Genomic DNA, 15,009 nt, shown 5'->3' with positions numbered 1-15,009 from the left:
AATATGGATATTGATCTAGTACCAATATCCAACTGTGACGGACAAAAACTCTCTAACAGTTTAAAGTTAGAAAGTGAATGTTTATTGTGTGTGGGATTGCTCCCAAATCCACACCGCAGCTTCCAGGTGATTACAGAGCCCTTTTATCCATACAAGTATTGAATACACAAAATACAAATGCATATTCATCATTTTGGTGCATTCCATTCCCCGCTTGTATGCTAATTATTTCAAAAGCTATTAAGCATGCGTGGTTTGCTCCTTGAAATGGGTCAGTGTCCCTTTCATGGGGAGGGGTCCCAAAATGAGGAAGTAAATGAAGTTTTCCTCGTTCTGACCTTTCTGCCTTTTCAATGCAAATATGACAAATAAACTCTAGGTAGAATTCCCATTCCTTGTCTTCAATTGGAATGGGAATTCAGTTTCGGAACAGAGGAGGCCCACAATTGTCTTATGTTCCTAAAAGCTCTTTGTCAGTTTGTCCAGCTAACTAAACATTGTGCTGACAAGCAATTAATTATTAGTTAACTACTAACTCTTTAACTTCATCAAGGCCTACTCATTTATTTGAATTAACTCTAGTAAGGCTTATCTCTAACTAAAATCTTAGCTCTTCAAAAATCTCTAAATTCCTTAAAATTGACGTTTCAGTCGGGTGAGCATTAACGGATACTGGAAGCACTGGGATGCTCCAGCTCGGTGCTCGGTGAGGGGGGTGCAGAGCCCCCCGGCACACGCCGAGAGCCGCGAGGATGGAGCCGCCCGGGGCGGTGCCCGCGGGGCCGGACCCGGCCCGGGGCTGCGGGACCGGACCCGCCCCGCACCGGCGGCGATGGGGCCGCGCCCGGTGCTGCTCCTGGGACCGATCCCGGTGCTGCTCCTGGGACCGATCCCGGTGCTGATCCCGGGACCGATCCCGGTGCTGCTCCCGGCGCTGATCGGCGCCGCAGCCGGGCGGGTGAGCGGGGCCGGGCGGGGCAGGGGCGCTGCAAAGCGGGAGCAAAGCGCGGCGAACGCGGGCGGGCATCGCCCGGTGATGCCGCTCAGGAGATGCGCGGCGGGCGGGCAGCGTCTCACTGCGGTGTGTGCGGTCCCTTTGTCACCTGCCCGCCCCTTGTCCCCTGTCTGTCCCTTGTCACCGGTCCCTTGTTGCCTGTCTGTCCCTCTTCACCTGTCCTGCCCCGTCACCTGTCCTGCCCCTTGTCGCCTTTCTGTACCTTGTCCCCTGTCTGTCACTTGTCACCTGTCCCTTGTCTCCTGCCCCTTGTCGCCTTTCTGTCCCTTGTTGCCTTTCTGTCACTTGTCACCAGTCCTTTGTCTCCTGCCCCTTGTCGCCTTTCTGTCCCTTGTCCCCTGTCTGTCCCTTGTCACTGGTCCCTTGTTGCCTGTCTGTCACTTGTCACCTGTCCCTTCTCTCCTGCCCCTTGTCGCCTTTCTGTCCCTTGTTGCCTGTCTGTCACTTGTCACCGGTCCTTTGTCTCCTGCCCCTTGTCGCCTTTCTGCCCCTTATCATCGCCTGTCCCTTGTCGCCTGTCTGTCCCTTGTCACCTCTCTCCTGCCCCTTGTCACCTGTCCCTTGTCTCCTGCCCCTTGTTCCTTGTCTCCTGCCCCTTGTTGCCTTTCTGTCCCTTGTCGCCTGTCCCTTGTCGCTTGTCTGTCCCTTGTCACCGGTCCTTTGTCCCCTGTCTGTCCCTTGTCACCTCTGTGCCCCTGGGCTTGGGCTGGATTCACCATGATCTCTACAGCAATCTCATTCTTAGACCTTCAAAGCTCAGCCTTTGTCTATGCTGTTGTTGCTTCTTGGCTTCCCACAGGAATGAATGACTAATAATTTTCCCTGGATTTTCATCGGAAATACGTTGATTTTGCAGGCTTATTTGAATGTTTGTAAAAAAACGTGGTGAGCATCCTCGAAATTGCAGTGTAAACTCATATCTATATTACATTGCTTACACAGGAAGAACTTGTGCTCCGTTGGTTCCCTAGAACTCTTCCCTATTTACCTAGAAAAGCCTTTTAACTTGCAGCGAAGATCTGACGTGCTGCAGCTGTTGCTGTTCCCCTTCCTTGTCCTGTTCCTTATCCAGCTGCAGCACTGCTGGGCAATGAGGGTTTGTACCTGTGTCAGCCAAAAAGCTCAGTGGGATCTGTTTGCCTTCCACTCAGTGTTTTCTGTATTGGTGTCTTGGTAGCACTTTTCTATCTGCTTTTAAAATGTTCAGGATTGTGGAGATAAAATGGAAATGTTACTGAGATGCCCAGGTCACTGTGTTCTCATGGGATATTTATGTTAGTTACATGTTTATTTAATCATAGGAATTGAGGCTGGGTAAGACAAAGGTTCAGTGAAATCAGGTGAGGATGTCAGAATGTGCATTGAACCTGGAATTACACAGTGGTCTTTTAAGGAGTACGGGGTGCTACAGTGAACTGATAATATTTTAAAATAATTATTTTAACTGTTTCTCACTATCTTTTAATTCAGCTCTGGTATTAAGGTGAGAGTGTTTTGAACCTGATTTACTGGACACCTTGCAGTGGGTAGGATAAAGCAGATAGAGAAGGGACAGTCTCAGAATTGTAGCAGAACTTATCTCCAGAATTTAAGTTTGTCATGTTTCATGCTGAGCAAGGGACTTCGGTTCAAATGGAATTAGCTCTCCTCTCACTCTAAATATGGCTGAAACATAATGATGGAAATAATGACAGAAACTTTCAGCATCACTTTTTGCACTGTGACAAAATAAGGAAAAGCTTATATGTAATGTTAGAAAAACAAATACCATAGTTTTGGTAATACCACACCTGCCACAGAGCTGGAGAAAAACCCATTCCTGTTATATAATTTTTTAACAATGATTTGTTAAAGAAAACTTTATTTTTGAGGGAGACAAACTGGCAAAGCAATAGCTCTTGAGTGACACTACTTCTTGGGTTTTTTCTCTGGGAGTGTCTGAAAGTTCCCAGCCTTGGTCCTTGTGTTAGACACAGGAACTGAACATTATTTTTGCCATTTTGAACATTGAATCACCAAACATATCAGTAATAGCCTGAAGTTTTCAAAGAGAATAACTGGTGAAATATGTTTCTCCAAATAGATATATAAGAAAATATACCTTGTCTTCCTACAAACTTAGACATATAATTTTTGCATGTTGTGAACAGCTTCCATATTCTGTGCATCCCTCTGATTTCTCATCTGGGAAGATGTTTTCATATTCTGGTGGTGAGTGGCAATGAAGCAGAATTCCTGACAGCAAAAACTGACTTTCAGGGAGGGGGGATGTTGGAGTGTAAATCTGTGGGTGTGTGGCTGTGCAAGGACTCCTGCTCTACAGAAGTAAAGTACAATATAGAGAATAATTCACATAATGGACTGTAATCTTTGAGAGATGTGCAGCACAGCAGCTTTGAAAGAAACTTTATCGTTTGGGTAAAGTTGGTACAGCCTAATACAACTCCAGCTGATTTGGGTGATGCTGTTATCTGGTAACTCAACTTCAACAGAATGTTTTTTTTAATGAGAAGTTTAAGTATTTTATATTCTGTTTTTTCCTGCCTCTGGCAGGTCTGGTAGCTCAGCAAATAGTGTCTCTGTATCTCAAGTCCTTTCCATAGAAACAGATTTTACCTAACAGAGACCTCAGTGACTTCATTGTGGTTTCACGTGCGTGAAGAACTTTGTACACAAATGCTGTTCCTCTCCAGACTCCTCTGACTCACAGCTTAGTTTGAAGACAAATGTATGAAAAGGAGATCAGTACAAATGTAGACATGTGAATTAGGATTAAAATATATGCTTAAATATCTTTGTTTAAGTGGCCTTGAGTGAAAATAAGTGTTATATGAATGGATTTGTATAGATTTATCTATTATATTAACGTGTTTTATTTTTATTATTTAAGATACTTAAATTTAATTACACATCAAGTCCTTTCAGTTGGTGTGGAGGTTACAGTTAACCCACTCCTCTCCAGGGACAAATTAGGTCACCTGTGTAGTAATCTCTGTAGTGCAAGCAGGAAAATGATCCAAACAATGAAGGAATTCCAAAGAGTCTGGAGTCCCTTACTCTGTGTATGCAACATCTTAGTTATTGCTTGATGCAGAGGCATTGCAAAAATCTCCCTAGTGAGTTAGGAAGTCAAAGGCAAACATAGTTTACCCATTTCTATGCCAAAATGTATTGCTTAATTTGATGTGCATGGAGCTAGACTAAATTTCATTTTAAGAATGTTTGTGCCTCTATTGATAGACAGATGAGGCATTTTATTTCTTCTTGTACCTGTTAAATTAGATTAAGTCTTCCAAAGTCTTAATTTTGTCCTTATAAATTTCTTTTAAATCAGCTGCCATTAGACATTGCTATCTAAACTGAGAAGTTCTGAGCCAGTAATGCAAAATGTACAGCATCAGGTTAGTTTCCCTTCACACAATCTGCTTGTAGGACACTGAATCACAGTAAAAACAGGGTAAAATAAGAACTTTTTTTTTGTGAGAGATACAAACACTAGTAAAATGCAAAGGTTGTGAAATAGAATCTGGCCTCTACTCATCAGTCTTTCAGTGCAAAGTAGCCAATGCATCTGGGTGCCAGACAGAAATCTTACATGGCCCAACTCAGACATTAGGATTGCTGACATTGCTAGAAAATTGGGATCTTCTAGATGAATGGAATCCTTCCAGGGCAAACCATGCTGAGCACGTGGCTGTGGCTGTGTAAATTGTTTCTAAGCCAGTCACAACTCCTTTTTCATTTCCCATAATGTTCTTTGAGGACATTTGGGAAGAAATTGTCAATTATAAGTCACTGAGAGCCACAGCTCATCAGATAAAATTTCAGGGAGATTGTATCAGACAGTGGAGAGATCCTTCCAAGCACAACTTCAGAGAAACAGGTGTGAACCCAGCAACCGACAGGTTTTCCTGTCTCTGTAGCTCACAGGGCAGGATTTACAACAGACAGGGAAGAGCAGGAGATAAGAACTTTTTTTTTTTTTTTTAATTTTTATTTTTGCCAGGAAGCCTCACCAGCAGGGTAATTTGTGATGTGGTTTATTGCATTTCTCCCTTTTTTCCCCCCTTGTCTGCTCTTGCAGTGAAGCTTGTTTTGAAAAGGCTCTCAACTGACTACAAAAATGGGATGACAACACTTGATCTTTCCTCTTCTAATAAAAGAGTAACTTAATGAAAAATACTTTTGATGAGAGCAGAGCCCTTTTCCCCTTAATCAAATTTTAGTGTCAGCACAAGTTTGCAAACAGGTTTTATCAAGTTTTATCATTGTCCATCGTATGATACCTAAACTCAAGAAGACTTTTCTCTGCCTTCACATTCTCAGAAAAGGGGTTTTTTTTGACACTGGCCATTGAGTAGGTTGACAAAATCCTGTTTTTGATCACAGCTAAGTAAGAGGTAGAATATTTCAATGAGCTGCATAAGGAAATTCCCTTTAAGCAATTGCTGAGGGTGGGAAATGTTAATATCCTTTGTCAGTAATGTGAAGACACACTAGATATTCAACATGTTATTCAGTAAGGTGGAAGGATATTTTCATTATCAGCTTCCCAAGATTTTGTTCCTGTTTTGCTTTTTTTTTTTTTTTTAATTATTTTTTGGTTTTAGTAATGATTCCTCTAAATGTGTGTAGATTATGCATGGAGCAATCTCTTCAATCTCTTCAGACTGCAATGATGCCTTAAGCTGAGTAGTGTCACATCCTTTTTTTAACAGTGCCTTTTTGATCTAGCAGAAAACACCTACGCTTGTCCTACCTAACAGGAGCCTTGTTTAAGTGAGTGTATTTTTCCCTTTGAAAATAGTAAGTCATCAAATAATTTGACACTTGTTCATTGAAGTCGTTGAGCTGTGCTGATCAGTGTGAGCTGAAATTAGGCACCCTGCATTTCATGATTGTCTCTAATGCATTTAACCTGCATATTTGTCTGCACCCTCTGCAAAGGTGCTGCTTCTCAGAAGCAGCTGTGCAGTTTTTGGAGACATCATTTTCAAAACATCAAGGCCTTTGTTGCTCGGGAAGGAATCACAGTGTGTCTGGAAAGATAAAAGCCTTTTCCCCTTTTCTTTGGAAAGGTTGGCTGAAGTTTTTGAGCCACTTTAGAGTAAATGTTTCTCCCACAAGCCCACAGGTGGGAATTTAGGTTTCTCTGCTCTTTTGCCAAATGTTGTTTGAGGCATGGCAGCTGAGGATAAGGCACTCAGCCCTTTGGCTTGGAGGATGCAGTAATGAACAGATATGATGCTAATCCCATAGTTTTTGAACCTAAAACCTGGAGAAATCACTTTGTTTGTGGTGGTGGATCTTTGGAAAGCAGAGGAACCTCAGAACAGTCACATGCAGCTCTTGAGCTGTTCACTGCCCTGCAGCCTCTTGGCATCTGCTGTGTTTGTTCCACTGGAGCTACATTGGTGCCTTGGAAAGGAAGGTGCTTGTAATTGCACTGGTCTTTAGGTATTTGTCTCTTTTGAGTCTCTAATTCCAGATCAGAATGGACTTGTGACTCATGACTTCCCCTTGATTTCTCCTAGGAATATTCATTACCTTACACGCCACAGTTTGCACAATGCAACAATCCCAGCACTGAATTCTATGATGAAGAACTTAATAAATGCTGCAGCCAGTGCCCTCCAGGTAGGTTATAATTCAAACCATTACTTTACACAGCCAAATTCACTCAGCTTTCAGGTGTATTTTGATTACTTATACATCTAAAGTGCATCAGATTTTTGCTGTTTAATGCATTCTTCCTCAACAAAGACAATAAAACACTATGACTGCAAAACACCTGCAAAAGAGGCACATTGTCCATCAAAACTAGAATTTTCCTACAAGTTTAACTGTGCTGGGGCTTACCAGGAGGTATGTTCTGAGCTTGTGTAAGCACAGCTCTGCATGAGGTTTTCATTAAAGTAATTAAAGTAATTTTAGTCAACATTGGAGGGGAAGCAACGGCTCACTAAAGGAATTACAAAAATTAGGCAACACAGACCCAAGCCCACCAATAAAATTATATATTGTAAAACAGGACATGAAGTAAAGCTTGGTTTCTGTACTATGATAATGTCACTTATCTAAGGGGTTTTCCATCAGTCTGTCATTGCTCATTAAGGGAGTTGTTGTCTTTTACTGTAAATCAGACAGTGCAGAACTCTGTCAAACTGGGGACAGGACTGCAGACACTGTCTGCTCTGAGCTGCCACGTCCTACACTCCAGGGGTGATTTTGAGTGACTTGTAGTTAGCCAAAGTCATTGTCTGTGGGTTTTGGGATTGGTTTTTTTGTGGGGGATAGTAATGTTCTTTGGAGATTTTGGTAGTAGAGTTTTTGCAACAAGTTGTAACTATATTATTATATTAGATACAGGAAAAAAAAAACCAATCAAAAAACCTGCTTTTTTTCCTTTGAGCAATGAACATGCTGAGCAAAGAAAATTTGTCTCCACAAATGCCAAGTGTCTCTCAGATCCGGAAGTTTAAACAGGAAATCAGTATTTACTGAAACAGCTGCAGTTTCTTGAATTAACTGAAATTATCTAGATAGAGCTGTCAAACTTCCTTTGTTCATGACAGATGAAAGATGGTAATTCATAAGTAAAACTTTTCAGTTGTGTTATGTGGTGTTCGGTGAATCAGCGTAGATCATTAGCAGGATGTAGGATGCAGAATGTAAAGCTTTAATTAAATACAGGGAAAAACAAAGTCTTTGGAAAGAATTAATTTGGCTCTGCAGGGCCTCTTTGTTTGAAAAACAGATTCTCCAAGCGCCTCTAACAATTTTGCAGTGTTATCCCTGCTTCCTGAGTATGTTTTCCAGGATATTTTTGTAAAGGATATGAGACATTGACTTTTATCTTCTTTCTCCTTTCACATGAAAGGGAAATGGCAATTGAGGTGTTTTCTCCAAAATTAATATGTTGGAACTCATATTTACATGCTCTCACCACTGTACTAAATGTGAGAAATAGTACAAACTCTGTTGGTGGTGAGAAGCTTTGGAGAAACTGAGGCATTAATTTTGAAAAATTAAGAATTTTAAGAAAGTTAAGATGATAGTTAAATTAGATGTTGATGAGTTAGTGGAAGTTGATAGAAAGGCTTTGTTCATAGTTAACAGTAGCTGGATCTTAGATAAGATATCCAGGATCTATTAACTCATTGCTTGTCAACTTTATGTTTGGGTAGCTGTGCTTATCATGAGAAACAGAATGTGACAAACAGATTTCAGGGACACAAAAACAGTTGCAGACTTCCCATACTTGAGGAATCCATTAAGCACAGGAAAACCACAAGGATTCATTTGTCACGTGTGCATGAGAAAGGCAGAAAGGTCAGAACGAGGAAGACTTATTTTACTTCCTCATTTTGGAAACCCCTCCCAAATTGATCCCCAGCTCATTTCAGGGAACAGAACTATGAATGCTTAATGGCCTTTTTGCCAATTAGCATATGGAGTGCAGCAGAGGAGGTGACAGGGATATGAATATGCATTCATATTTTGTGTATTCAAGACTTCTGTAAATAAAAGGGCTTTGTAACACCTGTGATTGTTGCAGTGCACATTAGGGAGTCATCCCACACACACTCTCTAACTTTAAACTGTTAGAGAGTTTTTGTCTGTCTCAGTTGGATATCGATATTAGATCGATATTCATATTTTAATAAATCAAAACCACCCGTGACAGCTTTTGACTTTGTCTGGAATGCCAGTTGTCACAGCAGGAAGTGGGTGCTGGTCAGAGTGCCATGACCCTCCTGGAGAAATGTCCTTAGAAGAACATCCTGGTGGCACAGGAGACCCTCCTGGAGAAATGTCCTTAAAAGAACATCCTGGTGGCACAGGAGACCCTCCTGGAGAAGTGTCCTTAGAAGGACATCCTGGTGGCACAGGAGACCCTCCTGGAGAAGTGTCCTTAAAAGAACATCCTGGTGGCACAGGCACCTCTGTGCTCTCACTGAGTGACTGCAGCTCTCCATGTGTTCGGAGGCAGAACAAAGAATGGGGTCCTTGTATGGGGTTCCACGAAGAATCTTTATTAGGCCTCTGCCATGAAGGGGTCCAGGGACCAGGAGACCCTCACCCTCTTGATGGAATGGAGAGAGCTCCAGATAGTCAGGTTTCAGAAACTCCCTGCTTGGCTCTGTTAGGGCTGGAGAGGTGAGGGAGGAACAGTGGGCTCGTGTTCCTTTCATAGTGACAAGAGGTGAAGTTCTAATTCAGGCCTGTTTGTGATGTGACTTGATCTTTCCATTTGCTGCCTGTAACATTCTGGTGTGTGCCTGAGGTTGTGAAACACCTCCACGTGTTCACCACAAAACAGCTTCTGCCAAGGTAAAATGTTTGGTTTATGTATTGTGGTAGCTGCACCTAAGGGTTTTGTTCAGGATTGAGGCTGCCTTGTTTTGAATGTGTCTGGAATCCACTGAACTAAATGTAGGAAAAGGGGTCAAACATGGATGGACATAAATCAGACTTTCCCTGTAGAGACATGCAGTTCTCTACATCAATGTATGGTGTATGATACCAATCTGATAATGTCAGTGAAGGGAAAGGATTCTACAGCTCAGAATGAGACTTAATTCCTAGTGATCTTTTCCAGTGAGATGTTTTCTCTGTTTTGGTTTGGGTTATTTTTCTTTTAACAGGTCAGTATAGGACAAGGAGCTGCAGTCACACGATGGACACCAAGTGCAGCCCCTGCAGACCTAAAACTTACACAGCGATCTGGAATCATTCTCCTCAGTGCTTTGCCTGCTCACCACCCTGCAGGAAAGGTAAGCTTGCATTAGTAAAGAGGCTTGCTCAAAACTGGGTTTTGTTTAACCTTGTCTTTTCTCCTAAGAAACCCAGGAGATTTTGTCAATAACTTGTGTAGTCCTCATGCTTTTGGAATGTGTAAGATTTAGGGATATGAATCAAGGAAAAGTCTTGCAGGGAACCCTGGCTATTTTTCTTTTTAAGTCCTCAAAATGAGACACCAATCTTATATTATTAAAATCTAAGGCACCACATCAATAAAATATTCCAAATGCCATCAGTAGAATAAGTTCCTGCTTACAACATCCCATCAGAAGACCTTAAGACCTGACTTGGACACAGGTAAATGGATAATTACATTTCCAACATCCTGCCATTTCTCATTTTGCCTGCTGAAGTGACAACAGCAAACAGGGATTGTGATATTCCTTTCTTATTTATTTTGCAAAGCAGCAGTCAGTGAGAGCACGCTGGTTCTGTTCACTGTAGCAGCTTAACAGTACCTAAGGTAGAACATTGTACCAACACCTGTACTTTGGGCTAATAGATTACCTCCATTAATGAACTCAATCGTGCTGTTCTCCATCATTGCTAATGGAAATTGGCGTGGAACATTATATACTTGATTCACTGAGAAGAAAGTTTTAAGGATACAGTCTAAGTTGAAAGGACCTTTGGTCTCATATAAATAGATAATCTTACAAAGCTGGTTAATTACAATATGAAAATATCTGTAGTAAAATCTCCAAACACATTGAATACAGTTACATGATCTGCAGAGACTGAAAGTCTCAGTGTGGCCCCCAGGTATGGCAGTGGAGACACAAATGGCCATGTTTGGGTTATGACAAAATGTAACACCACTGCAGGCACAGAGTTTTAAGTGTGCACTCTGCAGGTGCAAATTTCTCCTTGCCTAGAGAGAGAAAACTTCTGAAAAGGCAGACATTGGGGCATAATACACATTTGGTTTATGGTGCTATACAAGCCCACTTGTATGTGAACATCACCTCATGTTCACTCGAAATATTGCAGGCAGTGATTTTAAATGTTGTCAATGACATCTTGCTGTATTTTTGTTTTAAAACCAGGGCTTGTACAGAATCAAACGTGCACTAGGTCCCAGGACAGAATCTGTAGCTGCCCACCCCACAAGTACTGTGTTTCCAAGCTGGACGAGTACTGCGAACTCTGTAGAACACATAAAAAATGTGGCAAAGGCTACCGGGTTTCCAGAAGAGGTAATTTGATTTTAAACACTCTGCTTACTGCACACTTACTCTGGCCTAATTCCCTACAGTTGTGCATTCCTTTTAGGGTTTATTTTTACATTCTTAGCAAGTGGGCACTAACCAGAGTAACAGTATTCTCCAGAGGTATATCCAAAGTGACATATTGCAATTTCTTACTGTCATATATCAGAAAGTTCCCAATCCAACTTCATCTTCGTTTTGCTCTACTGGGTGATTTATTCTGTACAAGTGACTGAGATCCAAGATCACTTAATCACTCCTTAAATCCTTGGAAAATAACTTCAGATGGAATTTTGGGTACAGTAAATAATGACGACTCTATGCTGTCCTGCAGAATTGATCTGGTTTTATTAATTGATGGAATCCACCACCCTGATAATACATCTGTCTCAAAATGATAAATAAGTTAAAAATATTCAAAACACTGAACATTTAAAAAAAAATAGGATTCATTTTGAAAAGATGCAGGACTCAACAGTATGGTAGTCAGGCCGGTGAAAAGCTCAGCTTTGTCTGCAGCACCACATTTGAGCCTTTAATGGCACCAAACTTACAGCTGGTTAATCATGTTTTTGGGTTGGGTGAATGTCTTCTGTGACAGTTATAGACTGGTTTTGCACTGCTTCTCTATCACTGCTAGGATCTTTTGCAGACCTGATTATTCATTCCTGTTTCTCACCAGATAAGTAACTGGAGTTTTTCTCTTTGTTTAAAGGGACAGACAGCACAGACACAGAATGCAAACCTTGTCCTCCTGGCACGTTTTCCCCTGAGGAATCCTACAACACCAGCTGCACACCCCATACCATGTGAGCCAGTGTTCTGTCCAACAGCAGCCTTAACTGTGCAGGGCTTTCTGTCGTTCCTAACTTCTCTTTTTGTCTCTTGCAGCTGTAAATCAGTGGCTGTTCCTGGGAACAGCAGGAATGACACTGTTTGCAGTGACTCAGGAACAGCCACAGCTCTGCCTCACAGCATTTTGAACCTACTTCTGACCCAAAGCTCAGCTTCCCCCAAACCTGAAATAGTAACTCGAGCTGTCACGTTAAACTCTGTACCTGACCTGTCCCACATCACCGGTGAGCTTTAACTCATTTAAAGTTGCTTTTGTCTGCTCAGGAACCAAGTTTATATTTAGTTCTCAGTGTCTTTCCAAAACCAGGCACCTGTACCCAAACAGAACCTCAGAAGAGCTCAATTAATTTAATGTGATATTGCTTGTAGTGAACTGCATTTTTATTTGTGCATCTGCACTACCCCAGTGCGTTCTATGGTCCACGTAAATCTGGAAACATTTCTAAAAAACCCCAATCTAAGTTATACAAGGCATTTCCTGAAAATTGCTGCTATAGCTGGTAGAAAAGGTTGTATCTTAAATTCTGGATTGAGGCAAACCTGACCTGGTGAGAGGTCTGTGAGTCTTCTGTCAGCCTTTCCTGAGACAAAAGGTCCTGACAGCATTCCCAGCTGGGGATGTGTTCTCTCCTGTTCACAGCCCATCCAGAAGGCAGAGATGTTTAGGAGCATTTTGAGCTACTTGGCCTTGCATGTGACAAACTCTTGCTTCCCTAGAGAAATACCTTTTGTGACCAAGGCCAAAAGTCTGTCCTCACTTTTCAGGAGAGGAGAATTCAGTTTTATGAAGTGGTGGTGACTGAAATGAGGCCTTGGTGTCTGACGATTGAGACATCAAATGTGAATGTCAGACATACACAATACTTGTCAATTTAGCTTTTGTAGCCATGCACAGAAACTACAAAATTACCTTTTTCTAATTCAACCCTTTGTTAGATCAATCTGCTAAATAATTTCTTCTTTTTATTTATTTTCAGGAGCAGTAGCAGGGCCACTGTTATTGGTCTTGATAATTGCTATTTTGGGGTATTGCTTAGTCTCAAAAAAAAAAGGTAAGATTCATGAAGCGAAAACAAGCAAATCTGGGGATCACTCAGCCTAGTTTAGGGTGCAGCTGTTGCAAATGGGAAGGTTTGTGTGCTAATAAACTGTCTTTGCTCACTGGCAGCCCTTGTGTACTCTGCAGCAGCTACAGAAGCAGATTTGGTGAGTGTCCTCTCTTTCCATCCCTTCCATTTCTTTAAAAGTTATACAGAAATCATAAACTCTCACCTAATTACAAGTAGAAGAAAACTGCACAGCAGCAAGAAAACTGGAGAACAGGGTGGTCTGGTCCCCAAGCTAGGGTGCAAAATGTACCTTATATATCCCACATAATGTCCCACCCTCACTTTGTGTGAGGCTAAAAACAGCTGTAAAATCCAGGTGGGGTTTTGATAACTAAATCTGACAGCCTTTGGTCCCTAATAATCATTATGAGCTGTTATTTTATTATTATGAGCTGTTACGGATTTTACTTGCACTCATCACTATGCAAATGAAAATAATTATAGAATGGCTTGGATTGGAAGGGACCTTAAAGCTCCTCTAGTTCCAATCATCAGTGGTTTCTTTAGCTGCCAAAATACTGACCAGTTCTTTGCTAGTGGGTTGTCTTTTTGTTTTTCTTAAATATTAACATTTTGCATTTCTCTGCAAATGTTCCAGCCTTTTCCCCCTCCAGAAAAACAGTGTGACAAAGAAGTCAGAGATACAGAATGGCAGAACTCCAGGAGTTCTCAACAGGAACAACAGCACCTCTTGGAAACTTCTGGGTCCAGCAGTAGTGTCCTAAATACAACTGGATCTGCAACCATCAGTGCAATAAGTAAAAAGAATTATGAAAAGAAAAACCTAGGAGTGTTTCAGCAGCAACATTCACCTCCTGAAGGTCCTAAATTCCAGAGTGGAGACAGACACAGCTCTGTGAGTTCAGGTAGTAATGATTCTGAATGATCCAGAACCTCCTGAAATTTGTCAATTATGAGTCTTTTTAGCAGAAGTTTAAATGGCAGGATAAAACATCTGAGTCGTGTTTTGCAGAGAGAAAATTTAGTAATTTTTGAAAAGAAAAAATGGTTTTAAGTTGCCATTTTGAGACAGTAAAGAGAGTTTTCTCAGTGGAGGAAGAAGCATTTAGGGGCTAGGAGATCAGGTGGTTGGCACTTACCTGTGAGTGGGAGTAGAAGCCAAAGGGAGCAGTTACTGTCAAAAGCATTTGAAATCACAACAGATGGGCAAGAAATTGTTTGCAATCCAGGTCTCTGCATTAATTTTTAGCCTTTTTATTTCTGGGGAGATATGTAGATTGTAGTTACAGAACCAACTCAACCAGCTTGACTAAATTATGTGAAACAAAAAGATCTTTAGTGTCTATTTGAACAATAAGTCAAAGAGCTGGATAAAGAATTCAACTGCTCTGGTTTCATTCTCTGTGTTGTGTGTTTATTTGACAGAACATTCTGGTAGCGGAGGAACGCAGGTGAATGTGACGTGCATTGTTAAATTTTGCAGAGCAGACCGCAGCTCCCAGTGCCCCGAGCAGACTGGTTCAGCTCGCAGGGAGTACGGGCACACGTCCTTTTATTCCCCAGCAGGGGAAGAAACCCTCCTTTCCAAAGAAGAAAATGCCTTGAACAAAGAAGCTGAAATTCACATCGCAGTGGAAAATGAGGACAATTTACTTCAAGACTTTCTTCCAGAAGAAAAGAAGGTTCCTCTGGGTATTCAAGATGTTGGGATGAAAACAAGTTAAAGGAAATTACAGGTCATATGCTGATTGACTGATAAAAGCAAAAGAGGAAAAGAAAAGGAACAACCTCTTCTCTTATAAAACAAGCATTATGGTAAATGTAGCTTTCTTACAGAGATTTGAAATTTCAGGTGAATATAAACACTGATGCTTCCAAGGTTTTAATTGTCTTCTGTCGCTTTGCAGTTTAAAAGAAAAAGCATTGAAACTTTTTAAAATTGAATGGCCAACTCCTCTCTTTCTTCTGTGATACCCTAAGAGGACCTTTGTCAGACTTGAAAAGGAATATTTTTCAAATATTTTGAAAATTTATGCCATTAAATTTTCTCCTGAGA

At 41.4% G+C, this 15,009-nt stretch overlaps 1 protein-coding gene across 5 annotated transcripts in view; it reads left to right on the top strand.

The window, feature by feature from the left end:
- The window catches only part of TNFRSF1B (TNF receptor superfamily member 1B), a 15,795-nt gene extending 786 nt beyond the window's left edge, over nucleotides 1–15,009 (top strand). Inside the window, exons 1-10 of one of the 5 annotated variants that reach the window (XM_072917387.1) lie at nucleotides 818–958; nucleotides 6,550–6,652; nucleotides 9,664–9,792; nucleotides 10,867–11,016; nucleotides 11,744–11,837; nucleotides 11,920–12,107; nucleotides 12,861–12,935; nucleotides 13,052–13,089; nucleotides 13,591–13,858; nucleotides 14,437–15,009. In XM_072917387.1, the coding sequence (XP_072773488.1) occupies nucleotides 833–958; nucleotides 6,550–6,652; nucleotides 9,664–9,792; nucleotides 10,867–11,016; nucleotides 11,744–11,837; nucleotides 11,920–12,107; nucleotides 12,861–12,935; nucleotides 13,052–13,089; nucleotides 13,591–13,858; nucleotides 14,437–14,558 (1,293 nt within the window). In that variant the 5' untranslated portion in view covers nucleotides 818–832 and the 3' untranslated portion in view covers nucleotides 14,559–15,009. Of the gene's footprint in view, nucleotides 1–817; nucleotides 959–6,549; nucleotides 6,653–9,663; nucleotides 9,793–10,866; nucleotides 11,017–11,743; nucleotides 11,838–11,919; nucleotides 12,108–12,860; nucleotides 12,936–13,051; nucleotides 13,090–13,590; nucleotides 13,859–14,378 lie in introns of those variants that run through there. The other 4 variants (XM_012570364.5, XM_072917389.1, XM_072917386.1 and 1 more) reach the window with 4 other exon arrangements.

The sequence above is a fragment of the Taeniopygia guttata genome, chromosome 21, assembly GCF_048771995.1.
Source record: "Taeniopygia guttata chromosome 21, bTaeGut7.mat, whole genome shotgun sequence".
NCBI classification, from domain to species: domain Eukaryota; kingdom Metazoa; phylum Chordata; class Aves; order Passeriformes; family Estrildidae; genus Taeniopygia; species Taeniopygia guttata.
Note: the sequence above shows the minus strand (reverse complement) of the source record. Positions and strands in the feature narration are given on the sequence as shown.